General features: G+C 50.1%; 8 protein-coding genes across 8 annotated transcripts; 4 read left to right on the top strand and 4 right to left on the bottom strand.

The window, feature by feature from the left end:
• Window positions 1-671: 671 nt before the first annotated feature.
• Window positions 672-2,363, top strand: NCS57_01306900 (Cytochrome P450 55A2; the record flags this gene model as incomplete). Its single annotated transcript, XM_053062719.1, has 8 exons — window positions 672-965; window positions 1,018-1,124; window positions 1,179-1,338; window positions 1,392-1,504; window positions 1,554-1,737; window positions 1,791-1,949; window positions 2,003-2,192; window positions 2,251-2,363. The coding sequence occupies exons 1-8, from the start codon at window positions 693-695 to the stop codon at window positions 2,361-2,363; spliced, it is 1,299 nt and encodes a 432-aa protein (XP_052907614.1). The 5' UTR covers window positions 672-692.
• A 1,950-nt stretch (window positions 2,364-4,313) lies between these two features.
• Window positions 4,314-5,463, bottom strand: NCS57_01306800 (uncharacterized protein; the record flags this gene model as incomplete). Its single annotated transcript, XM_053062718.1, has 3 exons — window positions 4,314-4,719; window positions 4,770-5,201; window positions 5,249-5,463. 3 exons carry the CDS (start codon window positions 5,461-5,463, stop codon window positions 4,314-4,316), a joined length of 1,053 nt encoding a protein of 350 aa, XP_052907613.1.
• A 1,448-nt stretch (window positions 5,464-6,911) lies between these two features.
• NCS57_01306700 (uncharacterized protein) lies at window positions 6,912-8,017 on the bottom strand (the record flags this gene model as incomplete). Its single annotated transcript, XM_053062717.1, has 3 exons — window positions 6,912-7,048; window positions 7,108-7,864; window positions 7,928-8,017. The coding sequence occupies 3 exons, from the start codon at window positions 8,015-8,017 to the stop codon at window positions 6,912-6,914; spliced, it is 984 nt and encodes a 327-aa protein (XP_052907612.1).
• A 398-nt stretch (window positions 8,018-8,415) lies between these two features.
• Window positions 8,416-11,474, top strand: NCS57_01306600 (MFS domain-containing protein; the record flags this gene model as incomplete). Its single annotated transcript, XM_053062716.1, has 8 exons — window positions 8,416-8,540; window positions 8,602-9,252; window positions 9,303-9,515; window positions 9,570-9,847; window positions 9,910-10,465; window positions 10,810-10,872; window positions 10,921-11,060; window positions 11,110-11,474. The coding sequence occupies 8 exons, from the start codon at window positions 8,416-8,418 to the stop codon at window positions 11,472-11,474; spliced, it is 2,391 nt and encodes a 796-aa protein (XP_052907611.1).
• Window positions 11,475-12,458: 984 nt separating this feature from the next.
• On the top strand, window positions 12,459-14,183 carry NCS57_01306500 (Helo-like-N domain-containing protein; the record flags this gene model as incomplete). The annotated part of the gene is made up of 1 exon (XM_053062715.1): window positions 12,459-14,183. One exon carries the CDS (start codon window positions 12,459-12,461, stop codon window positions 14,181-14,183), a length of 1,725 nt encoding a protein of 574 aa, XP_052907610.1.
• Window positions 14,184-14,369: 186 nt separating this feature from the next.
• Window positions 14,370-16,444, bottom strand: NCS57_01306400 (MFS domain-containing protein; the record flags this gene model as incomplete). The annotated part of the gene is made up of 11 exons (XM_053062714.1): window positions 14,370-14,453; window positions 14,513-14,636; window positions 14,693-15,096; window positions 15,151-15,164; window positions 15,220-15,516; window positions 15,566-15,744; window positions 15,794-15,885; window positions 15,944-16,030; window positions 16,083-16,156; window positions 16,206-16,272; window positions 16,334-16,444. 11 exons carry the CDS (start codon window positions 16,442-16,444, stop codon window positions 14,370-14,372), a joined length of 1,533 nt encoding a protein of 510 aa, XP_052907609.1.
• A 1,014-nt stretch (window positions 16,445-17,458) lies between these two features.
• NCS57_01306300 (Cupin-3 domain-containing protein) lies at window positions 17,459-18,283 on the top strand (the record flags this gene model as incomplete). The annotated part of the gene is made up of 1 exon (XM_053062713.1): window positions 17,459-18,283. The coding sequence occupies one exon, from the start codon at window positions 17,459-17,461 to the stop codon at window positions 18,281-18,283; it is 825 nt and encodes a 274-aa protein (XP_052907608.1).
• A 153-nt stretch (window positions 18,284-18,436) lies between these two features.
• Window positions 18,437-20,574, bottom strand: NCS57_01306200 (Zn(2)-C6 fungal-type domain-containing protein; the record flags this gene model as incomplete). Its single annotated transcript, XM_053062712.1, has 5 exons — window positions 18,437-18,718; window positions 18,767-19,680; window positions 19,740-20,191; window positions 20,239-20,451; window positions 20,504-20,574. 5 exons carry the CDS (start codon window positions 20,572-20,574, stop codon window positions 18,437-18,439), a joined length of 1,932 nt encoding a protein of 643 aa, XP_052907607.1.
• Window positions 20,575-23,524: the final 2,950 nt, after the last annotated feature.

Below are 23,524 nucleotides of genomic sequence, written 5' to 3'. Positions count from 1 at the left end.
GCGATCAGGAGCTTCCGCGGGTTTCTTCAAGGGCTGAACAAATGCATGCTGACCAAGTGGAACGCTTTTTCCATCAGATCATGGCATCATATCATTTTAACATTTCCCCGGGGTGGGCATTTAAGCGGCAGATTTCAGCATCTCCGCGGTAGTTGAACCATCTCCACGGAGGCATCTCAAACGTCGCGCAGGGGGCTTGGACCAACGAGATCCATTTATTTACTCATCAGGCGATGCTGACACTAACACACAAAACGTTCTAGTCTCCGCCGTTGGGCATCCGGACGGCTCGGGACGATACAAGTGACTTGGAGCTGGTCTAGACCCTCGTATCGAGATCTTAAGTGGCAGTCGTTGACACTGGCGCGAAGAAGGCGGACCTTGAGGTGTATCACAATGACGTTGACTTACATTTCGATGCAGACATAGTCTGCGAGTAGAGACACTGCTATTTGCAACTCCTCCTTTATGCAGCAGCGCTAGCAGTGTGGTACGTCCGAGCCAGTACAACCTTGCGAGAAGTCAATAGAGTGGGCCATCTCCGAGGACAAATCGTACACTGCTTTGAAATCCAATGATCTCATGATGTCCCGTATATTCCGGAGAGCTGAGTATAAGACTTCTGAGGCTGATGCAGTGAATGATCACTTCTCTCATTGCCCTGTAGATCATCAGCATCCACATCCATAAATATGCGGCCCGTCCCTTCAAAGATCATCTCAACCAAGTTGCTTCTACGCAGTCCACCCACGCGGCAGTTCATAAGGACAGCTGCTTCAATGGCGTCAGAACCCCCAAGTTTTCCGTTCCAGCGGGCTTCTGGGATGGAGCCCCCGGCTGAGTTTGCGCGTCTGCGAGCTACTGATCCAGTGTCCAAGGTCAAGCTGTTTGATGGCAGTCTTGCGTGGCTTGTGACTAAGTACAAGGATGTCACGTTTGTTGCGACTGATGAAAGGCTCTCCAAGGTAGGACTCTAAGAAGCTCCTTATGAATCTATTTGGCTGACGATCGTTGCAGGTCCGCACACGCCCTGGCTTCCCGGAGCTAAATGCCGGCGGCAAGCAAGCTGCCAAGGCTAAGCCAACTTTTGTTGATATGGATGCTCCAGACCACATGAACCAGAGGTAAGTCATTCACGGCGACAGTTCCGGGAAGTTCAGCTCTGATATCTAGTACAGGGGTATGGTCGAGCCTCTTTTCACTCCCGAACATGTCAAGAAGCTGCAACCGTACATCCAGAAGACAGTCGACGATCTCTTGGCTGCCATGAAGAAGAAAGGTTGTGCTACAGGCCCAGTTGACTTGGTGAAGGAGTTTGCGCTCCCAGTGCCGTCATACGTACGAGTTTCCACTTTATTACCACCATTACGTTGCTGACGATTTACCTTCAGATCATCTACACCATCCTTGGAGTCCCTTTCAACGATTTGGAGTATCTTACGAATCAGAATGCCATCCGAACAAACGGAAGTTCTACAGCCCGAGAAGCATCTGCAGCAAACCAGTAAGTGCCCATTAGGTCAATCTTGAGATTTTTACTCACTTATAAACAGGGAGCTCCTCGACTACCTGGCCAGCTTGGTCGACAAGCGCCTCGAAGAGCCCAAGGACGACCTCATCAGCAAGCTTTGCACGGAACAGGTGAAACCTGGCAACATTGAAAAGGCTGATGCAGTGCAAATTGCCTTTTTACTTCTCGTTGCTGGCAATGCCACCATGGTCAACATGATCGCGTTGGTAAGATTGGCTCTGCAGCATTGCATAAGTGTTCAGCTTCTAACGATTATCAGGGTGTTGTTACCTTGTTCCAACATCCGGAGCAACTGGCGCAGCTGAAGGCAAACCCATCCCTGGCCCCCCAGTTCGTCGAAGAACTGTGCCGATATCACACGGCGTCAGCTCTCGCTATCAAGCGAACTGCCAAAGTTGACCTCGAAATTGGCGGCAAGGTAGGCTGACAACAACTATGTGGTTAAGAACTCTCAAAGTTAACTCAGCCCAGCGTATCAAGGCGAACGAAGGCATCATTGCCTCGAATCAGTCGGCCAACCGTGATGCAGACATCTTTGAGAACCCCGATGAGTTCAACATGAACCGAAAGTGGCCTGCTGAGGATCCTCTTGGCTACGGATTCGGTGCCCATCGATGCATTGCTGAGCACCTTGCCAAGACAGAGCTAACCACTGTGTTTGGTAAGTGATAACTCTAAGGTTTCTTACCTTTGTAGTAGAGCTAATTAAGGAGATATAGCCACCCTGTTTAAGGAATTCCCTGATCTCAAGATTGCTGTGCCTTTCGAAAAGATCAACTTTACTCCGCTGGGCGGAGATGTGGGCGTTGTTGACCTGCCAGTCACATTCTAAGTCGCGGAGGCATAATCACACCTCATTTGTACAATACTACGGCGTTTCATAGTAACAAGGAATGCTTGATGAACTAACCCCTCAAACAATATGGACGGCCGATGTGACCACCAGACTCTGTCTGCGCGACCTACAAGTACGCGTTATTGCATGATAAAGTAATAGACTTATCTGTTTGTCAAAACCCTGATTTCAGAGAGACTTTCTACTTTCAACTAGAGTTTGCTGGTGATTGGCTGCCCAGGAAAGCGGCTCTTTAGGTTCGGGGATGCCAGATAACATCGAAAGAGCTTGGGCTGTGCTGCTACCGAGGTAAGATCCGTCAACGAAGTGACCGAACTGGAAGGGCTGAGAGTCATCTTTGAGCCGTTGAACTCTGCTAACACCATTCACGAGTTTTCATAAACGGCCTGCGAGCAATTATATAGAGTTTATGGCAGCGGGCAACTCAAATCGGTCAACAGCCTTACTGCGAGGGTCATGCACTTCTACCAGGAACATCCTCCTACAGTTCACGCGGCCTCTACTTTGCCCAAACTCAAGACAATCAGGTTACTAAATATCCAGCCCGTCTTGGCAGAACAGAAACAGACTTGTCTTTAACAGCTTTGTGTTTTCATTGATTATGATGGCGATTTTCCTTCCAGTGAAGATGAGAATCCGTCGTAATGTCGGCTTAAGCATTAATAACCTTCTACGGCGATATCTATGAAGCCTATTTAATAGCAATGTAATCTTTGTGTATGTCGGTGTTTTACAGCATTAGGTTTCATACCGTTATGTGTTGGTACGGTGCTTCTTATTCTTGTAGCTGTTGGTTTCTTTTTGAAGATGTCATTATGCCCAACAAAAGAAGAGAGAGAGAAACAAAGCAAGACCTCGCATCTAAGATGCCATCTTTCCTTCTCCCCAGAATGCATAAATACCATCCTGTCCTCGTCAACTAGCTTCGTTTCAGCGATCTCAGCACACCGAGCTGTATGAGTCGACCGCTACATTGTGCCACTACCACAAACGCCAAGCAGACAAGGTCTCCAGATTTGAGCAACCCTTGGGTATATCACAGGCGCCATTTTTCAACATCCGGCGGTTTTGCACCAGAAGAAAAATGGGCGACTCAACATGTGGGAGTCAGGAAGAAGTGCAACAATTCCTATCCCTGGTAGAGGAACAGTTGCAAAGACGGGAGCAGGCTCAGCAACAGCCGACATCACCAATCTACCCCTTTCGGCCCACTCCTTCAGTATTGAGTGTTTTTGAATGTTTCAGAGAGCACCTAGAAGACCAGCAGCGCATGATTGATCGGAGCAAGAGGAGAATACGAGAGGCTCAGGAACGTGCAGCGGCCAAGAAGAGGGACGAAGAAGCCAGGAAACGCGAAGAACAAGAGAAAAAGGAACGAGAAGCCAAGGAGCGAGCCGAACGTGCACGACAAAAAGAAGAGCGGAGGAAGCAGAAAAGGAAAAACGACTGGTCAGATGCATGGAAGAGGTACGAGAATGGTTGGAAATCCGTCGACGAGACGGACAACCTCAGCGGCAGTGAAATCCCATGGCCGACAAAATCAGGACTACGACGAGATTTTAGCGAATCAAGTGTGCGACAATTCTTCCGGAGAACGGCTTTCGTTTATTCCTCTAACGGTCACGCTGAGGAATTGTTCCAAGTCATGACAAAGGAGACAAAGCGGTGGCATTCCGACAAGATCCAGCATCGCTTTGGGCGAGATATTTTCCAAAGTCAGTACAGGGAGGATCTTGACATGGTTACGAAGTTGATTGTGGTGTTGTGGAAAGAAACAAAGATGGGCAGAGGGGGAAACAAATGAGAGTAAGTGGTAGGCATTCTCTCTCAAGGACCTCTCCATCATATGGTATTATTACAGTACTAGAAGCTTACCATGATTCATTACAATACATTAACTCAACTCAAAAAGATAAACTCTCCCTCTCATACCGTTTCTTTATAGGTGCCTTTGAAAGTACTCTCGCTCCGGCCGTCGTCACCGTCATCCACCACAACCGTCGTCTCAACAGTTTTCGTGATTCCATGCGGCTCTGGAAATGTGGCCAGATGAATCTCTGATCCATTGTGGCTGCCTTCGCGAGCCGGAGGAGCTTCTTTGCCTAAACGGCTCATGATGGTGTTGCTAGGTTTCGAAACCGTGGCGGTGCTGGTGATGATTGCACGCGACGTGAGACCGTAGTTGGTCGGGTTGGACCTTTCTCTGCTGTTCGAGTACCAGCCTTCGCCTCGGCCAGCTTCGCTGCTCCGAACCACCTTGGAGATGAGGCTGGCCATCAGTAGCTCGATATACAGCTTGATGATGTATGCCACAGGAGCGAATTGCACATATCTATAAAAGGTCAGTGGCTATCAGTCAAGTGATACAGAGGGTGAACTTACAGGTAGGGATTTGGTAGACTCAAGAAGCCAAGCAAGAGAATATCCATGGTTGTAGATATGCCCACCATGCCAGCGTTAAAGTTGAAGAGTCTCCAATACTTGCCCAGGCCATCCTCAATCAAGCGATAGCGCACCAGATACAAAAAGTACAAGTTGAGTCCCAAGTCAATGATAAGGAAGAAGATCTTTTCCACCTTTTCAAAGATAATATTGTGATGGACCTGAGCTGGGGTGGCACCTTCCAGGTGGGCGACAGTCCAGATATAGCAGACGGCGATGTTGATGAGACCGATGCTGACGACGAGACTCCATTTTAAGTGCGTCGCTCGGCGCTTGTTGGTCATGATCAAGGCGACTCGATTGGCAATAATCTGGGGCAGGAGTTGTGTCTGGAATGCCCATAGTACAACTGTAAAAAGGAAAAAGATGAGGCTGGAGATGACAGTTAGCTATGGCCCCCAATGGCATACTCGAATTACACTTGCCTTCCTTTGATGACATTGTTCAAGAACAAAAAGGTAACAATGGCAAAGATAAAGTTGGTCCAAGCCTCGGCCCAGATCAAGTACAGGTACGTATTGTGAAGACTGTGGGTGCGCTTCCAGATACTTCGAGTCTGCCCGATGACCTTGGCAATAGTAAAGACAAAGACACCCACAAAGAGGCCAAAGTAGATGGAGGCGAGATCCACCATCTTGGGCAACAGAAAACAGATCAGAGACGAAAAGATGACGAGATACGAGGGCCGAGCGAAGGGGAGGAATGCACAAGACACCTTATATCTTCAGGGTTCGTCATGTGGAAGTACTCAGTATCTCGGTAAGTTGTCCACCGATCGACAAATCGCTCTTCTCTGCTACCCACAAGCTGCAGATTCCCCATATCTTTTAGGGCCACATGCCAAAGTCTAGTGCTCAATGCCGACAAGCCTTGCGCTTCCGCATTATGAGGATAAACGCCACTAACAAAGGTGGCGTCCAGTCTGACGGCCGTACCTCGCAGACCGTCTCAGGGACTAGACTTGGATGCATCGTCACTATCCACTGCCGGCACTTGATGCCTGGCAGGAGCACATGAATTGACTCGCGTAAGACGGCAGGTTCCTGGGCTAGTGACGAAGCCATCGTCAGGGCAGTACCGGATGCGTCATCCGTGCGGCAGCGTTTTAGCTGACCGGAATAGGATCAAGGTTGCGAGCTAAGAGATCGGTAATCTCGACGAGTCAGCCTAGCGCGTAGCATCGTCCTGCCTAGTTGGGAAAGATTGTCTCAGCTTGGCCGTTATTGGCCTCTCTTGTCAATGCCCATATCCCAGGGTTTGGGAACGCGTAAATCACTGGAGCCCATGGTGATCATTGATCGACATGTTGGTCCCTGTCCTTCCCCGCTTCAAGAGATCACCTTCAGGGACAACAACCTGTTAAAGGTGACACATCCGTCACTAAGCGAAAGGGATCAGCATCTCGTAAACGTCCCCGGTATTCAGCCGAAAGGCCCAGACCGTGCCTCGAAAGCTGCTAGTTTATCTACCCTGGGCTGGAACTAGATGCCACCGGAATGGCGTTTCTTCCCAACGGATGATGCCTGCCCCGGTGGTTTTCGTACTCTTCAGCCAACTGCCGGTCTCCTGCCCTGTTCTGTTCTAGATACACAAACGTCTTAATTGCCCAGGTTGTTTCCCCTGGACCCTGAAGGCGCGGACGCAACTTTATCCGTGTGGCTCCGGTCTTCAACGGAAGATTCCTTGAAAAGACGTTCATGACTTCAATCACTTGACCCCTTATCAGTCCATCTCCCAATTTAGTGTCCACAGCCCATTCTTTAATGCCACATGTTTAAGGAACGGCTGTCTAGTGGCGAAGTCTCGTTGATCCGTGGGTAGGGCAAGCTTCAGATGGCATGGGCTCGAATCCGCCATGAAATGTGAAGCACTAGTGCTTCGGCATCGCCGTGAGACTCACGATTGTAAGTATTCCTGTAGCTTCGGTATTTAAGAAGCACCAACGACGTATATTATCCCGCATTCTATCAATTATAATCCCCCTCCCTCGCCATTAACAATTTCGTAGACCTACTGAAACAACCCAAGGGAAAAGCGAAACAGGAACGGCGGCAGCCGTCAACGCTGCCACCACAGATAAGATCACTTCGCATGTTGCTTAACCTGCGCCTCACTCCATTCCCAGAATTCTTTGGCGATGCCAGTGCCTCCCTCTGCCCGGGTCTTGGACCCAGCGACCATGTCCTTGGTAGCATGCCACAACCTTCCCCACGGAGCCACTATTGAGTAGTCAGCGACAGGTCGATATTTAATCGAAGCCATTATCAGATAAACTCACCAAATGCTCCTGACTTTTCCAAGGTCACTTCAGGGGAGAAGCCGGCAAAGATGTTGGTGTATGCACCGTAGATTGTAGGGTACAAGACGGTCTTGCGGAGGAACCAGTGAAAAGCAGGGCCCATCGTGCGCCAAAACTCCGAGTCCAGGTTTCCGGGATTGAGGGGGGTTGAGATGATGCCGTGTCCCTTGTGTCGTGAGGCATATTCGGTGGCATAGAAGTAGTCACCAAGCTTGCTGATGTAGTACTGCTCTGCCGAAGTTTCTTTGGTGATGTCCTTGACTCTCTCCATGTAGCGCTTGGTGGTAGTGGCGATAGCAGCTGTGGACGAGGCCCAGACCACGCGAACCGTCCCAGCGGGCGAGTCTCTCGCTGTGGAGATTAGCGTGGGGGTCAGTTGCTGCGTGAAGGCCAAGGTTCCAAGACAGTTGACGCCAAGCTGAAGTTCGTAGCCCTGCTTGGTCTTGGAACCATGTTCAGTAAAACCAACACCGGCATTGTTGAAGAGGACATGGAGTTTGCTTTCTCGGCGCAGGATTTCAGCTGCAGAAGCGTTGATGCTTGGGAGATCGGCAAGGTCAAGTGGGAGGCAGATCAGTTCTCCACCAGACCTGGGGACGGCAGCTTGAATGGCATCACATGCTTCCTTGTTCTTGCTTTCAGAACGCGCCATCATGTAAACACGCGCATTCTTGGAGTAAAGAATCTGGGTGATCTCTTTGCCAATTCCCGTGTTGGCGCCAGTGACGACAATGACCTAGCAAATTGTCAGATTTCTTGGTCGAGGTATAGGGTAGCCAGGGTTCGTGAGTGCACCAACCTTGCCCTTGAGATCGGGGAGATCCTTTGGCATGAACCTCGGGGACCCGGCGAAGAAGGCTTGCCGCAAGATGTTGAGAGTACCTGACATTATGGAGAGTTGGGACTTTGTGGGAGAGTTGGATCTTGTATCGTCAAGGAGGGTCAATGCTAAGTTGGCTGAGATGATATTGGGGAGAGAGACTGCGATGATGGATGTAAAGAGTGGAGGGAGGAAGGTATATCATAGAATGGTTAGAGCACTCATATACACAATCTTCAATGACCTCATTTCCTGCTTGAACTTCGAATACCGTCGTTAAATCCGTCGACATTGAAACATGGCGTCCTGAATCCCGCGGGGTTCGGGCACTTGGGTGCCTGAGGCATCAGTGACGCGTGGATCCCGCCCCAACCCCGCGGACTTCATTTCCGCCTTGCTTGAGACCCTCAATCAGTCCAGTTAAAGTACCTTGGCATTTGATCAACCTCGGACGTCGAACAGCAGAAATGGCCCCGAGTACGCCTCCATATTCCACGCCATGGATTCCGGCACCTTATGGCAGAGCCTGTGTTGGCTGCTCCCGTGCCAAGTGCAAGTGCTTTTATCGCTCAAATGGAGGGAGATGCGAGAGGTGAGACCCGTTTAGACGCATTTTATATGCGTGACAAGATGACATGTCTGACTGGGTTTAGATGTTGCCGCCTTGAAATTTCCTGCGAGCCTGCCGCTGGTGTCCGAAAGAGCAGAACCAACGCGATACGATCTGCACCCAGTGCCGACGCTAGATTGGAGCGGAGACTTGACGATCTTGTCTCTCTAATACAGTCACAAGGCGCCAGCAGGTCGACAGCTACTCCAGGGACGAACGATCTCCCTTCAGTTGAGCCTAGCGGACAAATCCCTTTCGATCCGCCGCCAGAGTATAGTACTCCAGCATCGCCTGCATCGTCATACCAGCCGGACGTTGCGATAAATTCGGCCGATGCCACGGTCGAACTCCTCCGTCCCGTGGAACCCGAATCAAGTGATCCTTCCTCTCTGATACTGAGTGACATGTCTATCCATGGCCTCACAGATCGTGTTGCCGAGGAACAGCTCAACACTTTTCGGCGCTCCTTCTTACCCAACTCACCACTGTTTCACCTCCCTCCCTCTCTCAGTTCGCGAGAGTTTCGTCAGCAGAAACCATTTACTTGGTTTGTGACTATGGCATTGTCATCCAAGCAGATCTCGCAACAATTTGTCATGGAAGAGACCATCTGGCGAATCATATCAAAAAGGATAGTCTGTGAGCATCTCGCCAACCTCGACTTGCTCATTGGACTCATCTGCTTTGCGTCATGGTATGCGAAACAGCTGAATAGCTCAGAGTATTGCGCTTACAATATTTTAGGTCACATGGCTTCAAAATGGACAAGCCGTTCATGACAATGCTTACTCAAATGGCCGTGTCACTGGCCTTTGAACTCGGCTTGCATAAACCACCCGTAAATGGGACCCAGCGCTGCAAATTCGGGCGATCTGTTGCCGAGCAGCAACAGGCACGGAGGGAACGAACACTAGAGGAGCGACGAACTATTCTTGCTCTTTTTCACTTGTCTTCATCGTATGTATACGCCCACCCTTTTTGACTGGCCCCTGTCTGACGTCTTGATCCCAGAACTTGGACCGCATTCCGCAAGACGGAGCCTATGCGCTGGACTGCTTACATGCAAGAATGTCTACAAATTCTTTCCGAGCAAGGAGAGTCGCATCTCGATGCCATACTCGTGGCTCAGATCAAGTGTCAGCTTATCTTCCACCAGGCTGAACCGTTTGCTTCAGTGCAGCCATTTTTGGAGGGCACGCAGAAGTCACCATCTGCGACTCTTATCACGGCACTGCTGAGGCAGCTTGGTGAAGTGAGAGATACGTTGCCTGCCAACATCAAGTCTGAGAGTGAGTTGAATATCTCCACAAAGCTGCCCCGAGAAAAATGTAGAGAACTAAGTTTGGGATAGGAATCATCCAGCTGTACCTGTGTTATGCGGAACTGGCACTCAAGAAACACCTCATTGGAGAACCCAAGACAAGCAGTCAATCAATCCCGGAAAACTTCCAGAGACTTCAAAATCTGGATTCAGCTTTGGGCAGCACCGAAAGATGGCTGGGACTCTTGTTTGATATGCCTCTAAGCGACCTGGCTGGCATCAATGTCGACTTTTGCACGCAATTCCTCCACTGCCTGGTAATACTCTTCAAACTGACGATCCATAAGGAGCCGGGATGGGATATGGAAGAGGTGAGAAAGAGGATAGATGTAATGAGTGTTCTCGATCGTTCCCATGAGGTACTCGGAGAAGTTGCTATGGCTATGGGCATCGTGGACGACCCGGGTCCTCGCATGGGCCTCTTATTTAGGACTGCTGGTCTCCTCAGGGCTGTCAAAACGTTGTTCATGACAGAGATGCAGTCGAGACTACCGCAGAATGTGCCACAAGAACAGGCTGCTGAAGGCTTGGGTGGTGCGATGGATGGCCAGTGTTTGAACTTCTCAGATGAGCTCTTCCAGGGCTTGTATGAGGAACCATGGCTTGCTGAGCTGTTTGACTCAGTTTGGCAGGGGGACTTTGATAGCGTTTGAGAATTTGGTTGGCCTGAGCATGTATATAGATCATACACCTGGTTCAGCCGCCTTATCTGGACGGGAGGCACGCTTGCCATCGGCGCCTCGATCCAACTCATCGCATATGCCCTCACCTTCTGAAAGCCCCCATTTCTAGTGTCTGGATCATTCTTCTTCTTTACAGGTCTGGGTGTTGCGTACCTTGACGCTCAGGTGAACACCTATGTTGCGCACATGCGAAACACCAGTGGTTGGGCGTGTTGCATGCTGTGCATGGTCTGAGTGCGTTGCTTAGTCCTATTGCAGCGACGACGTTTGCTGCCAAGACTCCTTACTGGCATCTGTTTTACCTCATGATGTTGGTTCTGACACTTTCCAATATTGCATGGTTGTCTTGGAGCTTTAGAGATAGCCTCTTCAAGTCCTTTGGGGGTACCGATGGCGAGGACGCTAGCGACCAGATGAAAGCCGTTCTCTTGCAGAAATCAGTGTGGATAATTAGTCTCTTCTTCTTCCTCTATGTCGGAGCAGAAGTTACTGCCGGTGGTAAGTTAAAGCACGCCAAAATGTTTCATGGGAATGCTAATAAGTCCAGGCTGGGTCATCGAGTTCCTTATTGGAGTGCGACACAGTCCCCCCAGTATCGCCGGCTACGTCGCGTCTGGCTTCTGGGGAGGCATCATGATAGGGCATATTCTTCTTGCCGATATCACGCATAAACTTGGCGACCGACGCATGGTGTTTATCTACATCTTCATCGGACTCGGGTTGCAGTTGGTGTTTTGGTTTGTCCCTGACGTAGCCGTCGATGCAGTCGCCATCAGTCTCCTTGGCTTTGTTATTGCACCCTTCTTCCCCGTCGGGGTATCAGTTCTCACAAACTTACTACCTCGAGAGTTGCATGTTGCTGCTATAGGTATGTTGCGTTTCAGCTCTCGCCACGATCGAGCCAGCAATTAATTATTGGCAGACTTCATGGCCACTGTGGGCCAGGCTGGGTCAGCTGTCTTTCCATTTTTGACAGGCGCGATAGCCTCAAAAGCAGGAGTTGCTGTTCTGCAGCCGATTATGGTGACATTGCTGGTTGGAATGTTTTTATGCTGGGGCCTCATTCCGCGGGCCAAGAGGAATCAGTGATGTGTTGGTCCCTCATTGCACTGCATTTCATCATGTCGGATCCTGCATGCATGAATCTTATCTATCTGAATATAGATTTGAACTGCCATGTCCGCGTTTGCCGCAAAGTGAAGCGAGCCACTCAACGATGATCCTCTTCGCTGTGTTATTTCCTCTTGTCATTCTTCTGGTCTCTTCCCTCAGACGTCGCTGCGTTGATGCCCCTCAATGGTCCTTTGGGTTGAAAGTGAGGCGGACTGACCAATGGAATTTGTGAAAAGGGAACCAGGCTCTCGGAGAATGCGGCAGTGACCTCCAAGGAGGTCGGCACAGGGGCGTCTCATTGGATTGCAGCGGCTGCTAAGGCGTTTTTGGGCTAGAAAGATGGCGACTGACAGTTGGGAGCACAGGCTCAGCGCTTCAAGGCTCTCACCAAGGCATCCCTCATAACATGTACTTGTTCAACTTGGTCAACCTACGAGCCCCAGTAACACTTTAGATCTGCTGTGCTTAATGGATGGGAATCAGTGAACTAGACCCTAGTATTATTGATATGAATTCCGTCGCATTATTACACAGAAATCCATGGCTTGCTGTACTGGGAGTGAATGACTCCGGGCTCGAGTTGTACAATGACAACCCATACCACCAAGACCTGGTGCCCTCCAATATGTTTCCCTTGACATCTTAGCTCAGCTGAGACGCCACATGCAATGCAAGTCAGGTTGCCTCTTGGTATCAGGCTGCCTTGCGACACCATAAATTCCACCTGATTGCCCTGTTAACTTGGCCCGTTTGCAAACTCCCTGTCAGTGCATTTCCATCATTATGGATCCGTTGTCAATCATTGCCGGTGTCGCAGGCATCGCCACGGCGGGTGTCTCCCTTGTAGAGGTGCTCTTCGACACCATCGACTCGTACCAGAATGCCCCCAAAGACATCGTCTCAATAGCGCGGGGAGTCCAGGATCTCTCGATTATCTTGGACCAACTGAAGCAAGTCCTCATCGATGGGCGAAACATGCATACAAGATGGCTCCTTAAATCCGTCGCTTCAGCAATCAGACAAATCGAATATGTACATGCTGAAGTATGGGAGCTCATCCCTCGAGGTGGCTCCGGATTTGAGAGGGTCAAGTGGACATTTCGGAAGGGTAAAGTCAGAGATCTGCTCAACAAGATCGAGACGCAAAAGAGCACTGTTCAGCTCGTCTGCACGACCCTTCTTCTGGCTATTCAGCAGAAGAAAGTCACAAAACACAGCAGGCGACGCCCTGGCAATGATTCGGAGAAGTATGCGAGGAGCAGGTTGAGAAGACAAGCTGAAAACCTCGTCAAGACTGCTCACGAGTCGCTCCTCAATTTGACTCAGAGCTCGGATCAGGAGGCAATCGAGGGGTCTTCCACCGACACATCCCAAAGTCAGAGGCAGCAAGAGCCGCAGACACCGCTTATTGATGGCTCTCCGACTACACCCACTATTCGTGTATCAGGCCCTGAACAAGACTTTCCAGACGACAATGAGGATCTTTCATCCCAAAAAACCCCCGATGAGACTGCGTTGTGGGTCTACGACATGGTTTTCTCGCCGACAGCCGAAAGAAAGGCTCATGAAGGAGACGCTGGGCCCCGACCCGACGGCAGCAACGCCCTCATTCTCCGCAACTCACAGGGCACCGATATTGTTCTGGCTTCAAAGAGGCCCATGGCGGCAGAAGTTGTTGATGATCTTCTCTACGACTGGACTCACTTGAGCTGGCATGACATTAAGGAGACGTCCGAGACTGTGCGGGTGGAACGCCCAGAGCAACCAAGGAGGTACTCGGATGAGCGTCTTAGAGAAGATCAGGGCTCCAACCTAGAACCACCACGCCAGTCAAGACGGAAGACGCGCCGTCATCGAGGAGCCTCCGAGGAGCATATTCGACGAGGTATAAGTGTGGAATACGAGAGCGAAGGATCCTTAGGCGGCTCAGCTAGATCCGAGCACTGGTCTTATATCGACAGTCAACCATCTGACTCTCAACGAGAAATCACAAGAAGGCGATATTCCGCTCATGATTCAGAGCGAGAACCGCCAACTCCTCCAAGTGGACACAGGGCCAGATCGTATTCGGATGCGGGTCCAGAACCGAGAAGGAATCCACGTCATGCAACCGTTGAGGATGACCCAGATGACTCCATGGATGATCTGGCGAGAAAACGTGCCAGAGCGAGGGCTGCACATGAAGAAGCCAGACGCCGAGCAGACGCCGAGTTTGAGAAGCATCGTCCGTACACACAACACACATCACGATCAAACACAAACCGAAGTCAAGATCGAGAGGCAGACGATAGGCCAGGCCACAGAGAGGATCATTCAAGCAGAGCCAACCAGAGTCAAACGCCAAGTCGGATACAGAGGGCTGCCGCCGCGAGTTTACTTGCTGGAGCGACTGAAGCGTTTCGTGTCTATAAAGAGCCAGGCGGCTGGGACAGTAAAAAGAGTACGAGGGTATTGGCAGCCGCAGCCGGAGCTGCAGCGGTGCCGCGAGTGCCAGACCAGAACAATTAGCAGGGCACGTAAGCCAGAAGTTGAGAGGAGGTAGAGTGACGAGGCTTCGGTAGAAAGATTTTAATAAAACTCTTTAATCACGAGGCATAATAACACCCGGTTAACAAGTTAGAAGAGACGTGTTTTAATTAAATATTCTGTTTCCGTAACCAACACTTTGACACCTCCCTAATATGTGCTGCGAGTTTAGACCTCTTTGAAATCAGTGAGTTCACCTGTATGGACCATGTCTACCTCGCCATTCGGGATACTAAGGATCGTTTCCTTATCCTATGGTTGTTAGCGGTCCAATGATCATTGAAAGGGTAGTCCATCCAAGAGGAACGTACCGTAAAAATCGCATCTATCTCCTCCAGTGGCAGACCGAGAGTATCTGGGAAAAAGTACAGAATCCCAAAGGCACAAAAGCATCCCGGAATAATAAAGCACAAATAGAATTTCCACCCAATATCACTGTGATGTTTAGCCATGCGCTTGAACCAGTCGTACGAATGAAGTGCAGGACCTACTTGAAAGCGGTTGGTGCAACAGACAACCATATGACATTCATCAATGCAAGTGTTCCGCAACCCAGTGACACCCCCTTGGCCCGTATGTGGGTTGGGAATAATTCACCCAGATAGACAAATTGGGCGCTATCCAATGCAAACTCGTAAATGAAGACGAAGATGAATAGGATCGCAACTGCAGCCCTGAGAGCAGTCATGTTGTTGGTACCCACGAAGTTAGCGACCAATGCCGCCTCGATGATGAGGCATGCCTGGCACCCGAGGAGACCGTAACCGATGAATTTCGGCCGCGGTATCTTATCGACCACAAGGAGAGCGAGGCACCCACCACCCCAGCCGAGAGTGAGCCAGGCTGCTGCATATAAGAGTTGCGTCTTGTTGTCGAAGCCAAGCGTGCCATAAATCTAAAGCGATGTTAGCCAAGCAGACATGGTGGTTTCCAAGATGATGACGCTGACCATAGGGCCGTAGTCTGTTACTAGGGGTTAGCAGATGCCCGTATACACTATTAATTCTGTAAAACTCACTATTGATCACCAAGATGGCGGACGTCTGAATACTGGCAAAGGTCCCCATTCCGATCAGAGTCCGTTTCCTGTAATTTCTGTTTGCAAACATTGCCCAATACGAATCTTCGAGATTTTTGTCGACTTCAACCTGTAAGCGGATTTGGGTGAACTCGACACCCGCTTCTTCTGGAGTGTGGAGTTTCAAAAGATTGTTCCTGGCTTCCTCATAGCGGCCTTTTAGCATAAGCCAACGGGGAGATTCTGGTAGCCAGTAAAGAAGTGCAAGTAAGACGAGAGCAGGCAGTCCTTGAAAAGCTGTTTAATCATTAGCGTAGGCCAATATTACAGACTGCATCTGTCTCACCGAAAGGGGCTCTCCAGGCGTGGGGGCTGTCCAAATGATAGAAGCCGTAGCCTACCCAGGCAGAGGCGGAGTAACCAAACAGTAAGCTGGCTCCTACAAGGGAAACAAACACTCCCCGGACTGCAGGAGGCGCGATCTCCGTCATCCAGAGTGTTACTGCCGAGATCATCATATATGTTCTAGCATGTGTCAGTTGAGGCCTCCAGTGGCAGGGTGGTGGTGACTTACCCGGCCCCAGATACAAAGCGGAAGACTATAAATTGGCCAACATTGACAGATCCTGCCATTACGGCCCCAGATATGACAATAATTGCAGCTGACTGAATGAACAGAGTAGTCAGAAAGCTTTTCGTCCACGAAATTTTGCACGATACTTACCACTGCTACGGCAGCTCGCCTGCCCCATCTGTCTGCGAAAATTGGGACCGTCAATATGAAGATGGCCGCACCAGCGAAAAAAAGCGACTGGAACCTTAATGTCAGTACGGCCCCCAACACTGAGGATCAGGGATCTCACATTCATGCACGAGATGAGGCTGGTGGAATCTGATCTGGTGGCAAGATCGAAATATTCAACGAAAGACGGTTGGGCTGCGACTTGCGTTAGTTTGGGTCGGACGGGGTGGCCATGATACTTTACCAATTGTTGGACCAATTACACCAGAAGAATAGCCAAAGGACATGCTTCCAAGGCCAATGTTCAACATCTATATCTATTGTAAGTCCGGATGAACATGTTGGACAATCAGGCAATGTTCGTATACTGACTACATCGACCAAGTAAGGTCTCCATTGTCGCTTGCTCGAGTGTTGCCCGGTCACGACTGGCGTCTCGTGGGCTTCAGGAGCTGTTGATATCTTGGGACGATCTTCGGACATTTTTTGTATTTGAACGATGAAACTGGGGGTGAATATGTGTAAGATGGAAGAAATCAAGGGGGCTTTATATGATGCTTCTACATTGCATCTTATCGCATTCGAACAGCAGGCGGAAGAAGACCGTATTTCATCCTATCAGTGATACTAATTCTACGCCTATATTTTGGTGTTCTTGTCGTCTTGAAAAGAAATTCATCCCTTAGCACTCAACGATCAGTTCGGCAACCTTCGGCCAATTCTTTCGTCCGTACTGGGCGATTTCCCGGTCCGTTGGATCTATCTGAGCCACACGGTGGAGCTACAAGGTCGATCAACAGATAGGAAGTAGATACTCTGTTAGTCGATATTCATGATCGGAGCGGTCGACCCCGGCAGGCCGGACCTTTGGCGCCCTGTTCTTTCGGATGCAAGCACGGAACGCGGCCCGGGTCATTAAATTGCTATCTCCGAATCCCGAGCGTAGTCCCTTGAGCTTTGTCATGCTCCATGTCTTTCCTTGAGCACGATGATAGTTGCAGCATCCTTAGGTAGAACAGACTAGTAGAGAAGGGAATGGGGTGATCTCCGGGTTGGTTTTGGGATCGATATCATAGGTCCAACTCATGAGCTACGACAGCTTCTATCGAGTCGTCGAAAGTCTTCTGTTAGCCACGAGACGGTAAGCGCTGCATAATGATTCGGCCAGATACTAGAACAGTTACTAAAGGATGAGACACGGCCCGAATCTCGGGCCGTACCCACCACAGGTCACGACAATGGCGCCTCCAATACGTCTCGAGATAAGAAATCTCATGCGCATTATCGTTCGGCGTAACAATTACTGAACGGCTTGGGCCTTGATTCCCCAAGATTATGAGCGCTGAGCTAAAATAAGACTCCCAAATTCAGGAACGCCTTGTGACTACTTAATAGCATTTCTCCTCTCATTCTGCAAATGCATTCCTGCCCCTCCAGTCAGCAACTTCTTTTTCGTCTACTTCGATAATCCCTATCATCTAAGAATAATCTATCCAGATGGTCAACGTTCACGAATTCGAACACGGTTCCCGCAACACTACCGGAACTTGGACACCGTTTGACTGGGAAGACCCCGTCTTCGGCCCTCAGTCTAAAGGAGAAGTTGTGACTATCCGGACTGGTGGGACCTCTGGGTCCCTCGCTGCTGGCCTCTGGCGTACTGGCCCTGGTATCGCTGGATGCAACGACGATGGCAGCTGCGATGTCGTCTATTCCGCCCCTCTGGGTGACGAAACGATGCTATTGTTGGAAGGCTCGTCCGAGGTCACGATCAAATCTAGCGGCAAAAAGTATCATCTCGAAGCAGGAACAATCATCAGCCATCCAAAGCATGTCCAGCTTTCCTGGCACTCTACCACGCCCTTCTTGAAGAAGTTTTGGGTAATATGGGACGGTGCTACTCCGGGAACCAAACTCGACGACGTCATCGTTAGCAACATCAATCATAACCCGCAAGGCTGGGCTCCTTTTACCTGGGAGGAGCCAGGCAAGGGTCAGCAGGCCGTTGGCGAATTTACCCTGGTACGCAGCACGGGCTCCACGGGAACTCTGGAAGTTGGGCTCTGGCGAACCGGGCGCGGGATTCCAGGCTGCAACGAGGACGGTTCCGCCTCTTTCGAGTATAGCTCGCCGCTTGGGGACGAAACCATCATGTTGCTGGAAGGACTGGTGACCATCGTTGAGCATGAGTCCGGGAAGATGCATAAGTTTCAAGCCGGAGATATCATTGCACTTCCCTCTGGCCTGAAGGTTTCCTGGACCTCCGAAGGGCCGTTTGTGAAGACCTACTTCGTCGCCACAAACGACAAACCTGTTCAATGAGTCTAAGCCAGCCATGCGTCTTGAGTGTGGCTGAAGGAGGAGTTGAGTGTGAGACACATGGTAACTAGCCCACAGAGGATTTAGAATGGTCACAGGGGAAGTATAGTTATTGTACGCGAATAAATTTGTTGCAGATATACACATACTTTCTAATCATCCAAGCTGAAACCACTCCTCTTCCAGCCTTGGTAAGTAACCATTGATATTCTCCAGCCTGTTTGAGAAGTTGAAGAAGTCCAGCGAGGGACTGAAGTGGATTGCTTGCATTTCTTCCGCGGGGTCATGGTCAGGACTCGTGGAGCGGCCTGAAGGGACCCAGTTGTCAATACTATCCCACACTGCGGTCATCTTGGGCCGTTCACCGATTGCCGTTGGACAGTTGAAAAATTGTCGATAGCGATTTCGGTCCTTATACAGACGCTCGAGTTTCGCCACCTACATGTGTTAGACCGGATGGAAGGATTTGCGACGGAATGGACACACCATTCGTGTTGAACTTTCCCAATAATGTGACAACTCCCTCAAGAGGTTTCGACACTCCTCGTAATGCTGTATCGATGCTGTGCGCACTTCCTCGTTACTATCAGACGAGAACAGGATATGAATTGATCCGGCTACCATCGCACAGTAGCCTCTAAAGCAAGAGACTGTGATGTAGCCAAGGCTTTGCGTCTGTTGCAACATCGAAAGTGCAATTGCGTGCCTTCTGCCCGATGCCCAAGCCTTGCGCAAGAAATCAGCAGGCGCTCTGCTAGCCGTATCCCCTAATCGATGCTGAAGAAGAAAAGGATGGTGCAACAAACAGCCTGCAAGGTGAAAGAGGGCTCGGCTATATATCAGAGGGCCTGCGGTTCGCATGTCTACCACTCCATCCACATCAAGTGTCCGGTTTAATATATTGCTCAATGGGACCAGCATTCCAAAGTTGAGCTCCAACCGACACAAAGTTGATTCGAGGGCTGAATATCGAGATGCTGCCGACCATGGAACGGCATCACCAAATTGTGTATTCTCACGTAGTATATACTGTACTACGCGATTAAGCGTAGCAGCCATCAAGATAATCAGACAAAAGTGACTTTGGGCTGGTAGAGTCGTTACCTCTGGAGCATCTCCGATGAGTTGGCTTAATGTTGGAGACTGTGTCTGGGAGCATTGTCGAAATGCCCTCTCACTGCATGGGAGACGTAGCCTGCAATCCCTATCGCGGATGGCAGGAGGTCTTTCTCTGCCGCATGAGATGAGCCTGTCAAGCAGGTAGATCGACCAGAATGTCCGCCGGTACACTTCTCTCTCCCAAGGCTCCAGACGCGAATCTGGTTCATCATTGAAGTGGTAGCGCTGAGCTATCCGAATAGCAAGCCCAAGCTTGATCCAGGCGGCCGTGCATTTTCCGTCTTCACAAAGTTAGCATGATGGTAAAAAGAGGGAGTGAGTAGGCCACGATAGACCCTACCTGAGTAGTCGATGACGCAAAGGAGGTGAATCGTCTGCGCGATATATAAGGCGTCGGCGCAGTCTGTAGCGACTGCTGAATGCTTGACAACCAGAGCCCAGGCTTGGTCGGCGTACATTGACAGTACCCCGGTCGCGCGATGGACATGTCCCAGATGGGAGAACCGGCTAGCCGTAGCCAAAAACGCGAGGCGCAAATATACTGGAGGTTCTTGAGATGCCAGCCGCTGTCGGAAGCTCTCTTCGTGGAACAATGAGTAGGGTTGGTTGTGACAATACTGGAAGTAAAGATCGGCTGCAGAAATAAGGGCACCGGCAGATATTACAGATGACACCTTTGGATCTCCTGCAGTACATCCTTCGGGCCTCGCTTGGCGTGGCAGAACGAAATCAAATCCGCCAACTGGTTTGGAGCCGGCTAGACCACGCTCGCTGGTCAGCAAGTGTATGAGACTTATCTGTTAGCGAATTGAAACGCTCTTGACCCTACGAGTGCTCACCTCTGGACACTTGCTTCCAGCGAACACAGCCGGCTCTCAAGAGAAGACATGGATAGGACCTCATCGTTGTATTTCGTTGCCGGATTCGACACAGAACAAGGCGCCTGACCAAGCACTTCTGTTTTCGATGTATCATCGTAGGAACATTTCTGGCGCAGTCGTGAACAATATGTACATATTGGACGGTCCCCAGAACATCGTACTTTTTTGCGCCTGACAATACAGTGAGAATTTCTAACCAAGCCTTCTAGTGAATGCCTCTTACCTGCAGTTGAGACACGCTTGCCTTGTCCGTTTCAAAAACCTATGCTCATCTGCGTCTTGCTCCATTGTCATTCTTCATAGCCAAAGCGTCGAAGTCTCTCATGCATCGAAAGAGGGTGCCGAGGAAACATCGAATAAGCATCCTGAGCAAGGGAACTGGAGCTTATCTTGCACGGCGTCATTCTTATCACGTGAAGTTGAGACACTGTTTCGAAGGCGTGGTCTGTTATCTTAGGTGTGAATCGTCGAGGCCCTAATTCTCTTGTCGTGTCCGCCAGCCAATCAGGGATGTTTCCGAGGCGTGTGAGTTTAAATCCACATCCTTATCTTGGCCGCTCATTGAGTCGTGTTCCGAAAGATAGGGTAGACGGACCGTACCCGCTTTTATGTATGAATGGAAACCGACATGGAGATTTGGTAGTAGAAGCATAGCCCCCGCCTCGGGGGAGGGGATGAAGCTGTGGTATCTGTGAAGAAGCCTGGAATAGGTACTGCCAGGGAAGCTTCCAGGGGGGAAGAATGTTATGGCAGTACCAATTATGAGTCCTCTTTCTTTCCTTCCCAGGAAAACCCTGCACTGGGAAGGGTTGTCCTCCTCGAGTTTGCTGTAGATGGTAAAAGCCCGATAGTTCAGCGTCGCTCTCATTGCTGGATGGTGTGATGGTTCTCGAAATAGCATATCGTACAATTGGGTAGTTTCCCGAGCTAGCTACAGACCAAGCGTAACCCCCCAAGCATTGGGGTCCATCCTTCAGTTGTGTTACGGCTGTGTTATTTCCGTTGGGTTGCTCGGAAGTCCGCCCCCACCGCTTCTTCGAGCCCTTGACCAAGCATTGGGATCCATCGTTGCCGTTCGAACGCATGATAACGGGCGCACCTGCCCCGCCTTTCATCATTCCTAGCCCTCGGAGACAAGAGAATTAATAAACGTAGGTGGAGCTTCAGAGAAGACCTATATATAAGGAGAAGTGACCTACTCTGAGGATATCAATATTTGAGCCTCAAAGATAAATCGCACTTACAGAGCTTCACATACCGTCGCAATACTATAATACTTTGCATATTACCTTATCAAAATGCCTATCTATTTGAGTATGCAGCGGGTACGGTTCTCCAGTCCCGACGCATATGAAAAATTCAAAGTTCTCTTCGCCGATACGCGACGCCACCTCATGACCCTCCCTGGCTTCCTTCACCTCACGTGGTGGGAACACCCCGATGACCGGAGCTGGTACAATGAGTGTAGCTTCTGGACCAGTCGCGGCGCACTATATGACTGGCATAAAGATACGTACCATAAGTATTGCAAGTCATGGGCGGCTAACGGCGCCATAATGGAGGATATCATCACGAACTTCGAGCTTGTGGGGACGCGGCTTCTTCGTATTTGCCCTGTCTGTAATCACACGCAAGACAAGAAGTACGATCTGGCAAGGGAACAGGAGGTACTACATGAGCAATGCCCGCAGTGTGGTTTCCACTTTCCTGTCTTGGAGGAGACACATTCCAGCTTCGCAGTTTTCAAGGACGTACCAGGGTTGAATGGCGATACTAGCTCAAAGGATGCTGAGGGGCCTACGTGTCCCGCCGGGATCGCAGATGGGAAAAAGTAATCAAAATGACGTCGGACGCTCTATCAATGCAGGAACATCATTGTCAAGGGCAAGAAGGTTGGAGGCTCGAGCTGGAGGCATCTTGTTACGACTCCCTGTGCTTCTCACATAAACCCGCGGATGGTGCCCCCAGATCAAACTCACAGCCGGACTCACAACTGACGACATGAACCCGACTCGCGACTGTGCGCCACATTTATGCATAGAGGCATATGTTCATTTGCACTGTTATAGACTCCAGCTACCTCAGCTTTCAATACAACTCGGGTTCCAGGAGAGTACATCAGGACTGAGTATAGATGATGAAACTGTGCCCGATGTAGATAAGGAACAGCTTACACGGCTCCGAATTGCGAGTGCGCATCTCTCGTACATATGAATCAACTTGGGTAGAAGATGACTGTGGTTTTATCAAGTGAAGAAAATATCCAAATCGCATCTCATTGTAAATAGAAGTGAAACTTATACTAACGTGAGAGTATGAGGGGCGAGCTAGGGGAAGGGCTTTTTGGATAGAAGTTTCAGTCAAGGGTAGTAGACGAAGTCACATGTATGAAGACTCTGACTAGTTAGAGAGTGGCAGGCCTGAGAATGTTGACGCGAACCTTCGAAAGGAATCACCCATAGCCGGTAGTGGGAACAACGAGTCATCATGCCTGACCTCGGTCCATACGAAGAGGCCATCCTCCTAAGCAAGGGTGGTTTGCTGCCAGATCACACTTGAATGCACAATCTACATGTAGAAACAGGTCAGATGCATTGGGGTAGCCCCCAATACGGCCACTCTTCTTGACTACTACTGCAATTGTTAACATCTACATCTGCCTTAGGATATCGGGGCTTAAAAACCAAATCCATAACGGGCTTCTCACTTTACAGATGCCCGCTTTTATTTTTCACTACAGTCGAGGAAAGTCTTCTAGTTTCGAATTACGGACGGCAGGTCTTGAGAATAAATATACTTGTCGACTCACACCACCTTCAACCGCTTTGCGCGGTTCATATCCATGCCTTGCTTTGGCCACAGTTCCGTATATGGCTTGCATGCCATGGGGGCTAGTTGACCTCGGCAATTTCCTGATGGCGTAAGTTCTAAGATTAAAATCTCTTCAACTCAGCGAACTGCTCCAGCAGAACAGCACTCTAATCAACTACGCCAAGGAGAATGGCATCCACATCACCGCCTACTCGGCCTTCGGCAACAACAGCAACAACGAGCCCCTACTCATCGAGAACGTCACGATCAGGGAGATCGCCGCCAAGATGGCCGCCACCCCCGCTCAGGTCATCCTTGCCTGGTCCCAAGTCGGTGGCCATTCGGTCATCCCTAAGTCCGTCACCCCCTCGCGTATTCGCTCTAATTTTGAAGAGATTAAGCTGTCCAAGGAGGACATTGCGGCCACCAATAA

This window comes from Fusarium keratoplasticum, chromosome 11 (assembly GCF_025433545.1).
Source record: "Fusarium keratoplasticum isolate Fu6.1 chromosome 11, whole genome shotgun sequence".
Classification (NCBI taxonomy): Eukaryota; Fungi; Ascomycota; class Sordariomycetes; order Hypocreales; family Nectriaceae; genus Fusarium; species Fusarium keratoplasticum.
The sequence above is the reverse complement of the archived record's forward strand: the minus strand, read 5'-3'. Positions and strand labels throughout refer to the sequence as shown.